The sequence below is a fragment of the Rhinoderma darwinii genome, chromosome 9 (genome assembly GCF_050947455.1).
Source record: "Rhinoderma darwinii isolate aRhiDar2 chromosome 9, aRhiDar2.hap1, whole genome shotgun sequence".
NCBI lineage: Eukaryota > Metazoa > Chordata > Amphibia > Anura > Rhinodermatidae > Rhinoderma > Rhinoderma darwinii.
The window spans coordinates 55,425,425-55,440,443 of NC_134695.1; the positions used below are offsets into that span (position 1 = coordinate 55,425,425).

A 15,019-nucleotide genomic window follows, 5' to 3' on the forward strand; every position below is an offset into this window, starting at 1 on the left:
CAAAGGACGGAGTAAACCTTACAAACACATCAATAATGCATGAAGGAGGGAGATGCATCTGTAAATAGATCTATTATTTGAAATCCCAGTGTCCACTGATATTAGTTGTTTTTGACAAGTGTGATAGGGAAATCCATATTTCCCTGTAGGATGTGACATTGTTTTTAGCTGATATTAATGGCGAGGCATGAGGAGGAAGAAAATGTGCGTATAGCAGGGATATCCCCAAATATCACAATTCAAGAGTGCAATGAACCTGCTGAAAGGGCTGCTGTGTGGGCTGCTGCTGGCAGCGGCTGACGACATGCCTGCGGTAGAGATGCCTTTCACAGACAAATACCACCCTCACATCCCAGGGGAGAAGCGGTGGGGGCCACACGTCTTATTAATGCAAATCTCTCCTCCTAAAGGGACTCATCAGGGATATCCTGAAAAATGATTAATGGATGTATATACAAGATCAGACTTCGTATTTCAGACGGGTTTAACCTGTGTGCTGCCAAAAGTACATACACTCAGTTAACATGTGTCTATCGAAAATTCATTTTAACGGGTTGTGTTCATGGAAAAAAAAAAAGTCAATGGCTTATTTGTTTACATGATGCGCCAGCTGTCCCTGTAGGATTGATAGTTGTAGAGGTTCCCCAGGAGAGGAAAGATTTCAGTCCGTGGTAAAAAGATTATCCACATAATGGTGGGAATTTTTCAGCCTATTCCAGAAATGGCGTAGAAAAGTCGCAAAAAGGTCCAAAAGTCCCAATTTGTGATGCGAATTGTGACTTTTGGCCTTTTTATGCCACCCTCGCTACTTTTGTGGAAAGCGGTGTGGCGTCACAAATGGTGCGGGACCACAGCGGCCCAACAAAATTATTATGACTTGCACCAGAAAACCGGCGTCAATTATAGTGGAAATCTATGCCAGCTACTACCTGGCGTGGATTTAACTCTGTGCTGTCCTCGTACCTTGCCCCCCCCCCAATCAGACTATCCCCCTAGCCCCCATTTCCCACATTGGACAATTAAAAGAAAAAAAAATTCTAATTATGCTCACCTCTCCTCAGCGTCAGGACATTGTATGCGACACAGCACTGATGACGTTAAATGCTGCGTCACCTATGAGGCCCGGACGCTGCTCAGCGCCAGTACATGGTATGAGCCACGCTGAAATGCTAAGGGGACCCAGTGGGTAGAAGTGAAGAGGAGCGGTGAGGCGACTCTAATTTGACTTATTTTATGTTTGATTGCGGGGTATAAATAGATAACGCACGGCCACGGTTGTTGCACCACAACTATGGTGCACGGTCACGGCCAGCAGGAATATGTGACAGATTTATTGAGAGGTTGCCGTCCATTTTTTTGAAGGACCCAGAGACTTCAAAGGGCCCCACGGTCGAATGACGGACAAAAGTAGGACATGCACTACTTTTGACGAAACGGAACTGTCAAAACAACTGAAGTGTGCATGACCCCATAGAAATGAATGTATCAGGGTGCTGTCAGCTAAAAAAATGGATAGCACCCTGAAGAAAATAACTGAAGTGGGCATGAGGCCTTAGCTGGATCCCCCCACTCTGATGTCAGATTGTCTACAAACGATATGACGTCATGTGACTGGCAGCCAATCACTGCCATAGTATGTTACGTCACTATGGATGAAATGTTACTGTGATAACGGTACATAATACAAATCTATTACTGACCAAAAAGTTCTGTCATTTTTTAATCCAATGCAGGATTATTGCGTGTTGATTTGCTAGGACATGTAGCTGTACTCATTTTCCAGTACAAGAGCAGGGTATGAGTACAAGGCAGACATCTTTTTGGCACAGAGTAAAAAAAATAAAAAAAAATACAAAAAATGGTATTCCCATATAATTATTTTATGGCACATCACTAGGATATGTCATAACATTAGGATAGGCGGGGGCCCGACCTCTCAGACCCCCACTGATCACGAGAACGAAGGGACCGTGGTCACTTATAGCGGCGCTCCGTGAATGGGGCTGAGTTGTAGTTCCTGGAAGCATCACTGCCCAGGGGAAATCTGTGAAGGAGCAGCAGCAATCGACCAGCGAGGCTGGTCCGTGATTGCTGAGGACTGGTGGGGACCCCGGACCCTTACCGATCAGGACGTGATGGTATATCCTAGCAAAACGCTGTTACTTAGAATTATGGTAAAAAAACTCAAAAATAAACAAAATAAAAATATAAACAAACTAGATTGAATTACCTGTGAGCTGCACCCACAAGAAACGATGTGGCACTGAAGACTCCCAAATGCTCTCTCCACCTTCTTTTTAGTTTTGCTCCAGCAACCAAAGCCCAAAGGTCACGAATCCTGAGAGACGTGGTGCTACAAAGAAAAAAAACTGTCGTAAATTCTCAAATCTATTATCTCCCATCGGAAATTTCTCCTGATGACTGGACCAATCCTAGTAGCCAGGCAGCTTATGTCATTTTGCATCTGGCCAAAAACCCTATAGGATGGTCGCCTACTGGAACTACTGCTGAGTGGGACTACAATAGTCAGATCACTCCCCTCCCCTGCGTCAGCACAGGACGCAGGGCACGATTGGACCGTTGCTGTAGGTCACAGCACTCAACTATTGGGCTGTTGTAATTGAACATTTTATTACATGATGGCCAGTCCAAGTTTTTTTTTTGTTGAAGGGCAAAATTTTCTGCATTGTATCAGTCTATCCATCCATTCAGATTTTTACTTTAAAGGGGTTGTCTGCTCTGGATAATCCCTTTTGCTAGAAGGGTTGCCCGACAGTAAGCCGATAACATGGTGTCCCACGGCTGACACCCCCAGAGATCATTTGTAAGGCGGGTAGAGGAGTCCAGAAGCGAGTGTTTAATTTTCACAAGAATTAAGCATTACGTCCCGGCAGTTGGACCCCCACCGATCAGACCGTGATGGCATAGCCTAGCAATGTGCCATCACTTTCTGGAATGGGAAAACCCACTTAGGCGACATGCATCAAAACCGCAGGAAGGGGGGGGGGTGCGATCTACAAGCGAGTGGGGGTGAGACCTACATGTGGGTTTGCTATCTACAAGGGAGGAGTGGTGCTGCAATCTACATGGGGGGTGGTGGTGCTATCTGCACAGGTGTGTGGCACTATCTAGATGGGCACTGTGGCACTATATGTGGGCACTGCTGCTTTCACAGGATTAATACAAAAAAAACTGACAAATTAAATTCATCTTTTTTTTTTTTTTAATGGCCGTGAAAAACGGACTGGAAATGGATGAGAATTTGGAGACACGGATGCAAAATGCACATGGAAAAACTGACGTTTGATCAGCTTTTAAATGGCGATTTTTATTTTTTTTCACGTTCGTGCAACTAGCCCAAATGTCTATGATGCCAGGAGTCCCGTTCACATGTACCGTGATCGGGCTGGGGAATCCGGCGGACACACGGACCATTTTTCACAGTCCGATCACGGTCGTATGAATCCGACCTTAAAGTCATTTATTAAAACCCCACGGTGGGGCCGGTACTGGACAGGGTCCTGCTCACACTTCAGACACTATAATGTAATCTCGCCCCAGAGGGCCTGCTCGGCGCTAGCAGAAAAGAAAACGGAAAAAAATAAGAAAGTCGAGATTCAAATCGAAAATCGCCTAAAGTGTTGAAGATTAAATTTTTGGGCAAAATCGCCCAGCCCTAGCTGGTTCTGTAATACGCTGCAGATTTGCCGCAGGAAAATCAGAACTGCAAAACCACACATAATACCTTAAAGAGGCTCTGTCACCACATATATAAGTGGCCCGTCTTGTACATGATGTGATCGGCGCTGTAATGTAGATTACAGCAGTGTTTTTTTATTTAGAAAAATGATCATTTTTGATGGAGTTATGACCTGTATTAGCTTTATGCTAATGAGTTTCTCAATGGAGAACCGGGCGTGTTTTACTTTTTGGCCAAGTTGGTGTTGTGGAGAGAAGTGTATGACTCTGACCAATCAGCGTCATACACTTCTCTCCATTCATTTACACAGCACATAGCTATATCACTATGTGCAGCCACATAAACACACTATAACGTTACTGCAGTGTCCTGATAATGAATATACATTACCTCCAGCCAGGACGTGATGTTTATTCAGCATTCTGACACTTCGCTAATACAATCCTGACACTACAGCACAGCAAGCGTAATCTCGTGAGATTACGCTGTAAACTGTAATTTCAAACGAGATTACGCTTTCTGTGCTGCAGTGTCGGGATTGTGTTAGCGAAGTGTCAGGATTCTGAATAGACATCACGTCCTGGCTGGAGGTAATGTATATTCATTATCAGGACACTGCAGTAACGTTATAGTGTGTTTATGTGGCTGCACATAGTGATATAGCTATATCGCTATGTGCAGTGTAAATGAATGGAGAGAAGTGTATGACGCTGATTGGTCACTGATTGGTCAGCGTCATACACTCCTCTGTACAATGCCCACTTGGCCAAAAAGTAGTTGGCCAACGCCCAGTTGTTCATTAAGAAACTCATTAACATAAAGCTAAAATAGGTCATAACTCCATCGAAAATGATCGTTTTTCTAAATAAAAAACACTGCTGTAATCTACATTACAGCGCCGATCACGTCATGTACAATATAGGCCACTTATAATGTGGTGACAGAACCTCTTTAATAGGCTGCCATTATAATCCACTGTCCTCCAGAGCGATAAATGCTCTTTGTACCCACTTCCCGCTCTGGTCAATAGAAGAAGAAACCCTATCTAAGGCTCTGTTCACATCTGCGTTAGGGTCCTGTTCTGACGTTCCGTCGGAGCTTTCCGTCACAACGGGACCCTGAACATACACAAACGGAAGCCAGAGGTTTCCGTTACCATCACCATTGATTTCAATGGTGACAGATCCGGTGCCCATGGTTTCCGTTTGCCTCTGTTGTGCAACAGACCCGTAGTTTTGCCGGAAGCAATAGCGTAGTTGACTAGAGTTATTTGAAAATGGGTTTTCTAAACCAGACAACCCCCTTTAAATTGATGTTTACAATATAACCCAGAATAGTTCATTCATATACAAGATATACTAAAAAGAATGAACCGGAATAATGGAAGGAAAATCAAGAATGTATACGGAAGGAAACTACTATGTATACGGAAACACTACTGTGTGAATAAATAAACTGTGATAATTTCAGGGGGTCATTGTGAGGATATAGAGCGCTGTCATCTAACAACATAAACGAGGACAGAAAAGCAATGCATTTATGTAGCATTTCTATACATCCAACTATACAGATAAGTGACATATTCCCCATCCCTCTGGCAACTGCAGCCCCGCAGAGAATTGTACAGCTGCTATGCATCCAATGTATGATGGTTCAGTGCTCGACACTGGTACTGAGGCACTCACTGGGAGAAACATGACAAAACAGCTGTCCGTCCACGTCACCATGAAACCCATCAAATATTCCTTCTCCGGAGCGGGAAGACCATTACATGAATTGATTTGACCCAGCATCCAATAATTTCACAAGACTAAAAGTTTAAAGGGTAACTAAACTTTCAGAAAACTTCTGACATGTCAGAAGTTTTGATCGGTGGGGGTCACTGAGACCTCCACCGATCGCTAAAACGAAGCGGCAGAAGTGCTCGGCTGAGCCGCTTGGTTCCTGATTGGCTTTTCTAAAAGTTTATTTATAACTTTAAAATACTTGGTTTATCATATCTGAAAACCTGTTCCATACATCTCAAAAGGGTAAACTGTGGAGCCTGTGCATGGATTTCGGCAGGCCCCATTGAGTTCGTACTTGCACACGTTGTTACATTGTAGCGGCTGCGTAAGATATTGCATCTCTGTCCTATTTACTTGAATGAATACCTTTATACAGCCGCTACTAAAGTAATAGCGTGGGAAAATATGAACGTAAATTAAATCCATGTAAACAATGAAGAGGCTGTGGCACTCGTACGAGTGCTACTTCAAACAGCTGTTCGGTGTGACGAGAGTTGGTCCCCCATCGATCTAATATTAATGGCCTCAGGATAGCCCATCAATTTTAAAATCCTGGATAACCCCTTTAAGTCTTGTAAATTGTGAAGTGCGGCCTCGATGGATTTGTTTTTCCAGCACATCTTACAAATGATCGATCAGAACGAGATCTGGAAAATTTGGAGGCCAAGTCAACACCTTGAACTTTTTTTGCCATTCTTCAAACCATTCCTAAAACTTTTTTGCAGTGTAATCCTGCTAAAAAGATGGCACTGCCATTAGGGAATACTGATGCCATGTAGGGGTGTACTTTATCTGCAGCAACATTTAGGTAGGTGGTGTGTGTCAAAAGTAACATCCACGTGAATGCCAGGACCCAAGACGTCCCAGCAGAACATTGCCCAGAGCATCGCACTGCCTCTGCCTGCTTGTCTTCTTCCCATAGTGCACCCCGGTACCATCTCTTTCCCAGGTAAGCGACACACACGCCCCCGACTGTCCACATAATGTACAAGAAAACGTGATTCATTAGACCAGGCACCTTCTTCCAATGCTCCATGGTCCAGTTCTGATGGCCACGTGCCCATTGTAGCAAGCTGTAATGCCCTGTACGTTCTGACACTTTTCTATCATAACCAACAGTAACTTTTTTAGCAATTTGTGCTACAGTAGCTCTCCTGTGGGATCGGACCAGACGGGCTAGCCTTCACTCACCACGTGCATCAATAAGACATGGGCGTCCATGACCCTGTTGCCGGTTGTCCTTCCTGGTATCACTTTTGGTAGGTACTAACCACTGAATACCGGGAACACCCCACAAAACCTGTTGTTTTGGGAATGCTCTGACCCAGTCGTTTACTCATCACGGACCCGAAGGCTGGGTTCACGCGACCTATTTTCAGACGTAAACGAGGCGTATAATGCCTCGTTTTACGCCTGAAAATAGTGCTACAATACGTCGGCAAACATCTGCCCATTCATTTGAATGGGTTTGCCGACGTACTGTGCCAACGACCTGTAATTTACGCGTCGTCGTTTGACAGCTGTCAAACGACGACGCGTAAATGGACTGCCTCGGCAAAGAAGTCCAGGGCACTTCTTTGCCACGTAATTTGAGCTGTTCTTCATTGAACTCAATGAAGCACAGCTCAAGATTTACGAGCGTCTCAGACGGCTCGCAAAATGCGAGGAGCATTTACGTGTGAAACGAGGCAGCTGTTAACAGTCTGTCTTTTCACACGTAAATGCCTCTCATCGTGTGAACATACCCTAAGGGTATGGTCACACGCTTAAAAAAACGTCTGAAAATACAGAGCTGTTTTCAGAGAAAACAGCCTCTGATTTTCAGGCGTTTTTGAAGCTGAAAATGAAGCTTCTTGTAGGCTATGTTCACACTGAATTTTTTGACTAGTTTTCTGACGCGCAAACCGTGCCAAAAAACTCGTCAAAAACGGCCCAAAAATGCCTCCCATTGATATCAATGGGAGGCGGGGGAGGTTTTCTCCCGCGAGCGGTAAAACCGCCTCGCGGGAAAAAGCGACATGCCCTATCTTCGGGCATTTACGCCTCTGACCTCCCATTGACTTCAATGGGAGGCAGAGAAAGCGTACTTTGCTGCGTTTTATGCCCGCGGCGTTCAATGGCCGCGGGCAAAAAACGCCGCGAAAATCGGCGTGCAGGGAGAGGAAAATCTGCCTCAAACTTTCAAAAGGAATTTTGAGGCAGAAATTCCGCCTGCAAAAAAACTCAGTGTGAACATAGCCTTAATTTGGAGCTTCTTTTGAGGTGTTTTTCATAGTGTTCAATGGAAAATCAGCTCCAAAAATCACCTCAAGATGTGACATGCTACATCTTTTTACAGAGTGTCTTTTTACACTCCGTTTTTTAAAACAGCGGCGTAAAAAGACGCCCCGTATGAACTCAATGCTGCTTTTCGCATTGATTTCAATGGGCAGATGTTTGTAGGCGTTCAGCTTCCGTTTTTTCAGGCGTTTGAGGCGTAAAAGCGCCACGAAATACGCCTGAAAACACTGCGTGTGAACATACCCCAACACTTGCCCAATTTTCCTGCTTCCAACATATCAACTGTTCATTTTTGACTAATATATTCCACCCCTTGTCAGGAACCATTATAACAATATAATCAACGTTACTCACTTCACCTGTGTGTGGTTTTATGGTTATGGCTGATCAGTATATATATATATATATATATATATATATATAATTTGTGCAACATTTTCTACTACTGTCAATATATGGGGACAGGTGAGGAGGGGAGGTCATGACGGGGTACAGGACGTTCTCAGCCCTGGATAAGAGACAACTTATTGCCACTTGTCAGACATATTACGGATTTGCTTTTCATACACTGGGGAAAATATATCAAAACTGGAACAGTTGTCAATGGCCAATCAGGTTGCAGCTTTCATTTTCCATAAGGCCTCTGAAAAATAAGAGGCGCAATCTGGTTGGTTGCCATGGCCAACTACTCCACTTTACCTTTGCACCAGTTCTAAACCAGTTCCTCCAGTGTCTTTGCAGCAACTCAAAAATATTCATCAATTGTATGATTTTATGTTTATTCTATTTTGTCCCTATGCATTTTTCCTAGTAAACCCAATTATAACATCACTATAAATGCAAACAGGAACTAAAATACACACACCAACCCTATATATAGGTAAACAGAGTCAGTAATGTGTACACAGCTCAGCTGCTTAACACTGACTATATCAAACCACTATTACCCCGAGAAGAGACAGCGTAATTCCTGCAAACACCACATAATAGGCGTTTATAATAACCCAGACCACATTATAAGGTTATAATAACTCACACGTAAAGACAAACGCCGCAACTTGTTTGTTTTTTTCAAATCCGGCGCCTCGGACGTTACAGCCGCGGTCTCCAGTAAGCGGCGGCCGTGACGTATCAGGTGGGCGTGGCTTCCTCTCACATCTCCGGTGTTCATTTTTTTTTATATAGAGTTCGCTTTTACACCGTGTCCATCATCGTGTCACGTCTCCTGTATGTGTCTGATGCAGCGCGGCATCTAAAAAAAAGAAATAATAATTTTATAAAAAATGTTTGTAAGCTTCTTGTTCCTCAGGCGGAACTGTATAAGCAGTGTTTTGTTGTGTGGGGTCCTAATTAGAGTGAGCACGGGCTGCGGTCCCATGTGTCAGTGACTTCCGGTCTGCTCCTACATCTGCTGTCAGATAGTAAGTGAAGCGCGGCGTGTACGGGGTCCTCACACCCGGATCCCCGGCCATTGTAATAGTTATGTCTCTGTGTATGAAAGATGGGACACTGAAGCCATGACACCCATTTACCCGTACAGTTTATTTTCCTCCAGTCTTTATTCATAAATTATAATGTTCTTTATTTTGTGACCATTGTCATGTAATGCCGCGTCTTCCCGGTCATGTGGAATGTGCCAAATAATAATTCACTTGTATGAATTGCGAGTCGCTGATCAGTTCAGTAGAAAAAAGCGCTCCGGTTAATCTATTGCTCCCTGTTGTGAGTCATTTCAAGCTTTGGAGAGGCTGACTGTAATGTTTTTCAATGAAAATACTAAAAGCCACTTCAGAAAAATCCCATACCCTATAAAACGACTATATGTTACCAATCTCCAGTTCCGAGAACCTCGAGAAACGTTTACATCCGTGTTTGAGAATGATTTTTGCGTCCGTTAGAGCGTGTTCTCATGTCGCGGTGGCCGATACCACGTCCACATGCGGTGGCCAATGGCTGCGCTATTTTGCCGGTGATCGCACAGTGGTACCAGCAAAATTGTGCAACCATTGGCCACCGCACTCGGGCGTTTTGTCTCAATTCGGCCACAGCAGCGTGGGAATGCGGGCTTGTTAGGCTAGGGCTACGGGGTCGACTTTGGATCCGGGAGAGCTCACCTATAATGGCTTTCTTTATATATTCTGTTTAGGTTTAGTTTCTGGTTTTGGCTTCTAAAAAACAGGCAAAATCTGCAGCAAATCTACACTGTGGGAACCAAGCCTAAGGCAACCTGCACATGGTGAAGAAATGTCTGCGACCTAAAAACTGTTCCCTTGGTCTGAATGAGGTTATTTCTGCAGCAGGTGTTTGGATTTCTTAAAAGTTTTATTCTGATGACCTGAACTGATTTGGGCTTTTTTTTAATAGCTTTGCATGACGTATCCATTACAAGGATACAGTTACAGTCTATGGGTGATGAATATGTTATCAGGTGTCTAATAGTGGTATCTGTCACCATAGGCTATAATTGTATCTGACAAGTTTATAAAACCACACACCATAACCTGCCACATAAGATCACAAACACAATATAGACTTGACATGATTGAACACATCTCGTGTCGTGCGTTGGTTATTACTTATTGGTATTAGAAGATCACAAACTCCTCTTTTTCCGTTTGCAGCTGACTTGATTCTTTGATTTTGTTTGATTTCTTTTATGTTCTTTTTCTGTGTTTGTTCTTTTTTTTTTGTTAACGCCTTCTGCATGATGCTTACTAGATCATGTATTGCGTTTGGACTGTGTAATGCATTGTAAGACACTGTATCAATGTATTGGCTGTATACATACGCAATGGAAACTGTCACAATGTAATTGTTGTATGTATTATACTCTTTAATAAAAAAACAATTGGAATAAAAAATTTTTTTTTTAAAATAACGCACCTACAAATGCAAAAAAAACCCCACACTATTAAGTGCGGATGTTACCTGCGTAATTACCTGCGTTTTATCTGTGGTTTCGTGTGAATATAGCTTTAATGGGTTCCGTCAGATTTCCGTAAGAGTGTCTGTCGTTTTACGTGACGGAGGCCCTTAACGGTGTGAACAGAGCCGACAATTGGAACTACCAATAGCTTAAAGGAAACCTGTCACCAGCATTTTAGCTATAAAGCCAGCAATACCTGGTGAAAGTGGGTGAAAATTCATTGTCATCTAAGCTATAAATATGTTCTAAGTAAGCTCTGTAGCTTTAGTATTATGTTTTTCAGTGGTCCCACGCCGTATGCAAATGAGCAGAAAAGAGTCAGGTTTTCATTCCTCCAGCGTCTCAGAGTGGACTCCACCTCCTTCTGTTTGATTGACAGCTCCTTAGCCAGTCAGGGCCGGACAGGTGTGGGCGGGGTTAAGAAGCTGCGTCCCACAGGGAAAACTAATTACCATAAAAGGCGGGAAGAGTTTAAACGACTACATTTACCGACAGAGGAGGACTTAAGGAAAGAAGAGAACAGGAACGAACTCTGGACAGCTGCGGCCATTGAGGGGTCATACTAGTTTGACAGGTAAGATGTTGATGACAGGATCCCTTTAACTCCACAGTTTCTGACTTCCTTTTTACTATTAGCCCTCCTGCACGCGGGATGGAAATGCTGCAGATATTCCATGTGGAACATCCGCAGTAGATTACATCGGCATCCACGTGCTGCGGAACATTTTTCACACAGACATCGGAGCATGCGGTGGATTTTCTAATCTAATGCTCATTCTGTTGTGGATGGTCACTACTCGCCCTTTTAAATGTAAAATAATCTCCAGCGAAATTCGAAGGTAACTCGTGGGTTTTGCTCTGGAAATATCCACAACAAATCCTCTATGTGTGGGTTCCCTTTAGGCCACGGTCAAAAGGTGGATTTGTCTAGTGGAAAAATCCAACATGGATTTGCTGAGAATTTCACACGTGTGGCAAGAATTGACCTGTGAATTTTATCTATTCCGCGACGCATGCCCAGAAAATTCCTCCCCTATGAACAACGGGAAGGTTTCCTATTGAAATGGGGAGCAGCGTATAATTTCTCTCCTTGGTGTTCCTTGAACATTTTATGACGTAGTACAAGCAAACAGATGTAAAGAATGAATACCTTCGGCTTACGTTTTGCTCACGGCATACGATGGGCACTCTTTACGTTTCCATGCGTTTGCATTTGATATAAAGAACGTATTGTGCCTTTATTGTGTAGATGACAATATCCAATCACTGCCGGTGCTTGTTAGCCCTAGCCGGAGAGTTAATGGTAATTATCCTTTATTACTAGTTTCGTATATTGCTTAAAAATAAAAATCTGCATATCCCCTAGTTACATACTCCAGAATGAAAGCGAAGGATGACTCACACGCCACTGTTCAGCTCTAATTGTATATGTATAATTGAATTTCTGCTGTTAACTTTTTTCTTTGGTAATTCAATTTATTAAGCTTATTTGTATGTTGTCTATTTTAACCTATTCTATATCAGACAAAAGTGGTTTTATACTATAGGCCCTTTTACACGGGCCAATAATCGGGCAACGGGGCGTTCATATGAACATTCGTTCCCGATCATTGCCCGGGGTAAACAAGGTAATGATCAGCCGATGAACAAGCAAACGCTAGTTTATCAACTGATTGTTCCGTTTATGCAACACAAACTGTTATCGTTGTTGGCAGCACATTTCCCTGCATAAACAGGAGGTGCGCTGCCGACGTGATGCAAATGTTTGGGGACGAATGATCGTAGTAACATTTGGTCGTCCCCATACATAATCAATGATTGCTCTTTGTGATAGGAGCAAACGAGCGCTGATCAATGAGCTGTCTCGTTGATCAGCGCTCGTTTTCACGGACCTTATTTATCATTATTGAAATAATTCTCAATTTTAGATGTTTACTATAAAGCATAAAACACTAAAATTCACCATGTGTTCTTGTTTTCCTTCTTGCTCGGTTGGATGTCTGCAGTAGGATGCATTCTTCAATAAGACTGGTGATCTGTGGAAAACTTGGCAGACTCTACGGTGCTTCTGTCTTGCGGAGCCGGAGGTTTTTCCAGACACAAGCGCCTTCGGACACACAGAGTGATAAAGTCCTACACCAACCTGTGATGGTTAATGAAGTCATCAACTGCTTGAATCCGAGTGAAGGCCAGGTTAGTCACTCCTATTCATACATGCTTTCACAGAAATATTTCATATGTTGATTGTATATTTTTAAAATATTGATTCCCACGTTTTACATACGTGGGACGGTTCTTGAGTCGCTGATGAAACAAGAGGTGGATTTTAGACTACCATAGACCATTACCAACACGAAGGAAAATAAGTAGCGTGAAAGTATTGCCCGTCCACATTAATATTAAAGGTTATTTACACTTTTGCATTACTCTGATGCATCTAAAATGAACCAGGGGAGTTGGAACCAGCGCTGAGAGTGTAGTTTTTGGTAAAACGGAAATCAAATTTCCAAGTTTAATTGGTCTCGGTTAAAATCTAAGCACAGGGGCTACGAAAAAATAAAGTGACAGGTAGGTATAGTCCAGAGTACAGAGAGAAGGAGAGGATAGGCGGTAGCCTACGCGTTTCAGACCCTCGCTAGGTCCTTAGTCATGGCTTCATCTAAAATGAAGCGGCTTTGCAAATAGTCTCCTCCCGTTTTATGTTTAGAGCTCCTATACAGATCTATGTGTTTCCCAGGTTATAGATCCAAACAAACCCTGTGTGTTCATATTTTACAGTCCTACTCTTATTTATCTGTTCGTTACTTCTGACTAACCAACCGCATATATGTTAGCAAGAAGTAAGATAGAACGAAGTTTGACTGCAAGATCAGACAACAAAGGGTTTGTTTGTAGTCTGTAACCATGGAGATGCATAGGAGCTATAGAAGATTTTTTTTATCAAGACTGTTCTCAAATTTGATTGATTTTTTTATTTTAGATGAAGCGTAGCAATGGTTGCAAAAGTGTACGTACACTTTCACCCTCTCCCACCCCCACACCATGTAAATTAATCGGCTAATAATCTGTTCAAAGGTTTACAGATTTTTAGAGTTTTAGATATTTGCACTTGGAGGATTATTATTCATGTACAGATTCTGCATATTAAACAGAGGGAGATACATTTAATTTGTTTTTTGTTCTTTGCGCTATAGCGTCAATATGCGTTACACAATACACACATATTTGACCTTTTTTGTTCGGGAGTTTGGTGTAAATATTATTCATTGAACAAAAAAATGCATAAAAAAAAATAAGGAAAAAAAATTTCCTGTTTCTGACCCCTTTTTCCAAAAAACGATGTACAAAATTAATTTCTCCTGACAAAAAAAGGAACAAAAAAAATTTGTGCTAGACTAAGAAATATTTTAAAAAAAATTCACCATAGAGGGCAGCACTGTCATGAAAGGTTTTAAGAATATATATGTTTTGGTGGCATTTTATTTTAAATATTAGAGAAGTTCATAAACAGACAAATGGGGTCTAAGGCCTCATTCACACGACAGGGTCCGAGTGTCGGCCGGGAAAATCGGCCGTTTTTACCGACCGATTTGGACCCGATTTGAATCCGTTTTTTTTCCCTGTCCGTTTTAAAATCGGATGAATTTGTTGCCACACACAGCCCCCTGTAGGTAATGCCACCCAGCCCCCTGTAGGTGATGCCACACAGCCCCCTGTAGGTGATGCCACACAGCCCCCTGTAGGTGATGCCACACAGCCCCCTGTAGGTGATGCCACACAGCCCCCTGCAGGCGATGCCACACAGCCCCCTGCAGGCGATGCCACACAGCCCCCTGCAGGCGATGCCACACAGCCCCCTGCAGGTAATGCCACCCAGCCCCCTGTAGGTAATGCCACCCAGCCCCCTGTAGGTAATGCCACCCAGCCCCCTGTAGGTGATGCCACCAAGCCCCCTGTAGGTGATGCCACCAAGCCCCCTGTAGGTGATGCCACCAAGCCCCCTGTAGGTGATGCAACCAAGCCCCCTGTAGGTGATGCCGCACAGCCCCCTGTAGGCGATGCCACACAGCCACCTGTAGGCGATACCACACAGCCCCCTGTAGGCAATGCCACCCAGCCCCCTGTAGGCGATGCCACACAGCCACCTGTAGGCGATACCACACAGCCCCCTGTAGGCAATGCCACCCAGCCCCCTGTAGGCGATGCCACCCAGCCCCCTGTAGGCGATGCCACCCAGCCCCCTGTAGGTGATGCCACACAGCCCCCTGTAGGTGATGCCACACAGCCCCCTGTAGGCGATGCCACACAGCCCCCTGTAGGTGATGC

At 43.6% G+C, this 15,019-nt stretch overlaps 2 protein-coding genes across 5 annotated transcripts in view; one reads left to right on the forward strand and one right to left on the reverse strand.

Moving 5' to 3' along the window:
• KIF18A (kinesin family member 18A) overlaps window positions 1-9,193 on the reverse strand; it is a 76,945-nt gene extending 67,752 nt beyond the window's left edge. Inside the window, exons 1-2 of one of the 3 annotated variants that reach the window (XM_075837724.1) lie at window positions 8,804-9,192; window positions 2,231-2,353 (exon numbers count right to left, since the gene is read on the reverse strand). The gene's annotated coding sequence lies outside the window, so the exon portion shown is untranslated. Of the gene's footprint in view, window positions 1-2,230; window positions 2,354-8,803 lie in introns of all 3 variants that reach the window. The other 2 variants (XM_075837726.1, XM_075837725.1) reach the window with 2 other exon arrangements.
• Window positions 8,993-15,019, forward strand: part of METTL15 (methyltransferase 15, mitochondrial 12S rRNA N4-cytidine) — a 197,243-nt gene continuing 191,216 nt past the window's right edge. Inside the window, exons 1-2 of one of the 2 annotated variants that reach the window (XM_075837727.1) lie at window positions 8,993-9,188; window positions 12,700-12,886. In XM_075837727.1, the coding sequence (XP_075693842.1) occupies window positions 12,704-12,886 (183 nt within the window). In that variant the 5' untranslated portion in view covers window positions 8,993-9,188; window positions 12,700-12,703. Of the gene's footprint in view, window positions 9,189-11,064; window positions 11,268-12,699; window positions 12,887-15,019 lie in introns of those variants that run through there. The other variant, XM_075837728.1, reaches the window with a different exon arrangement.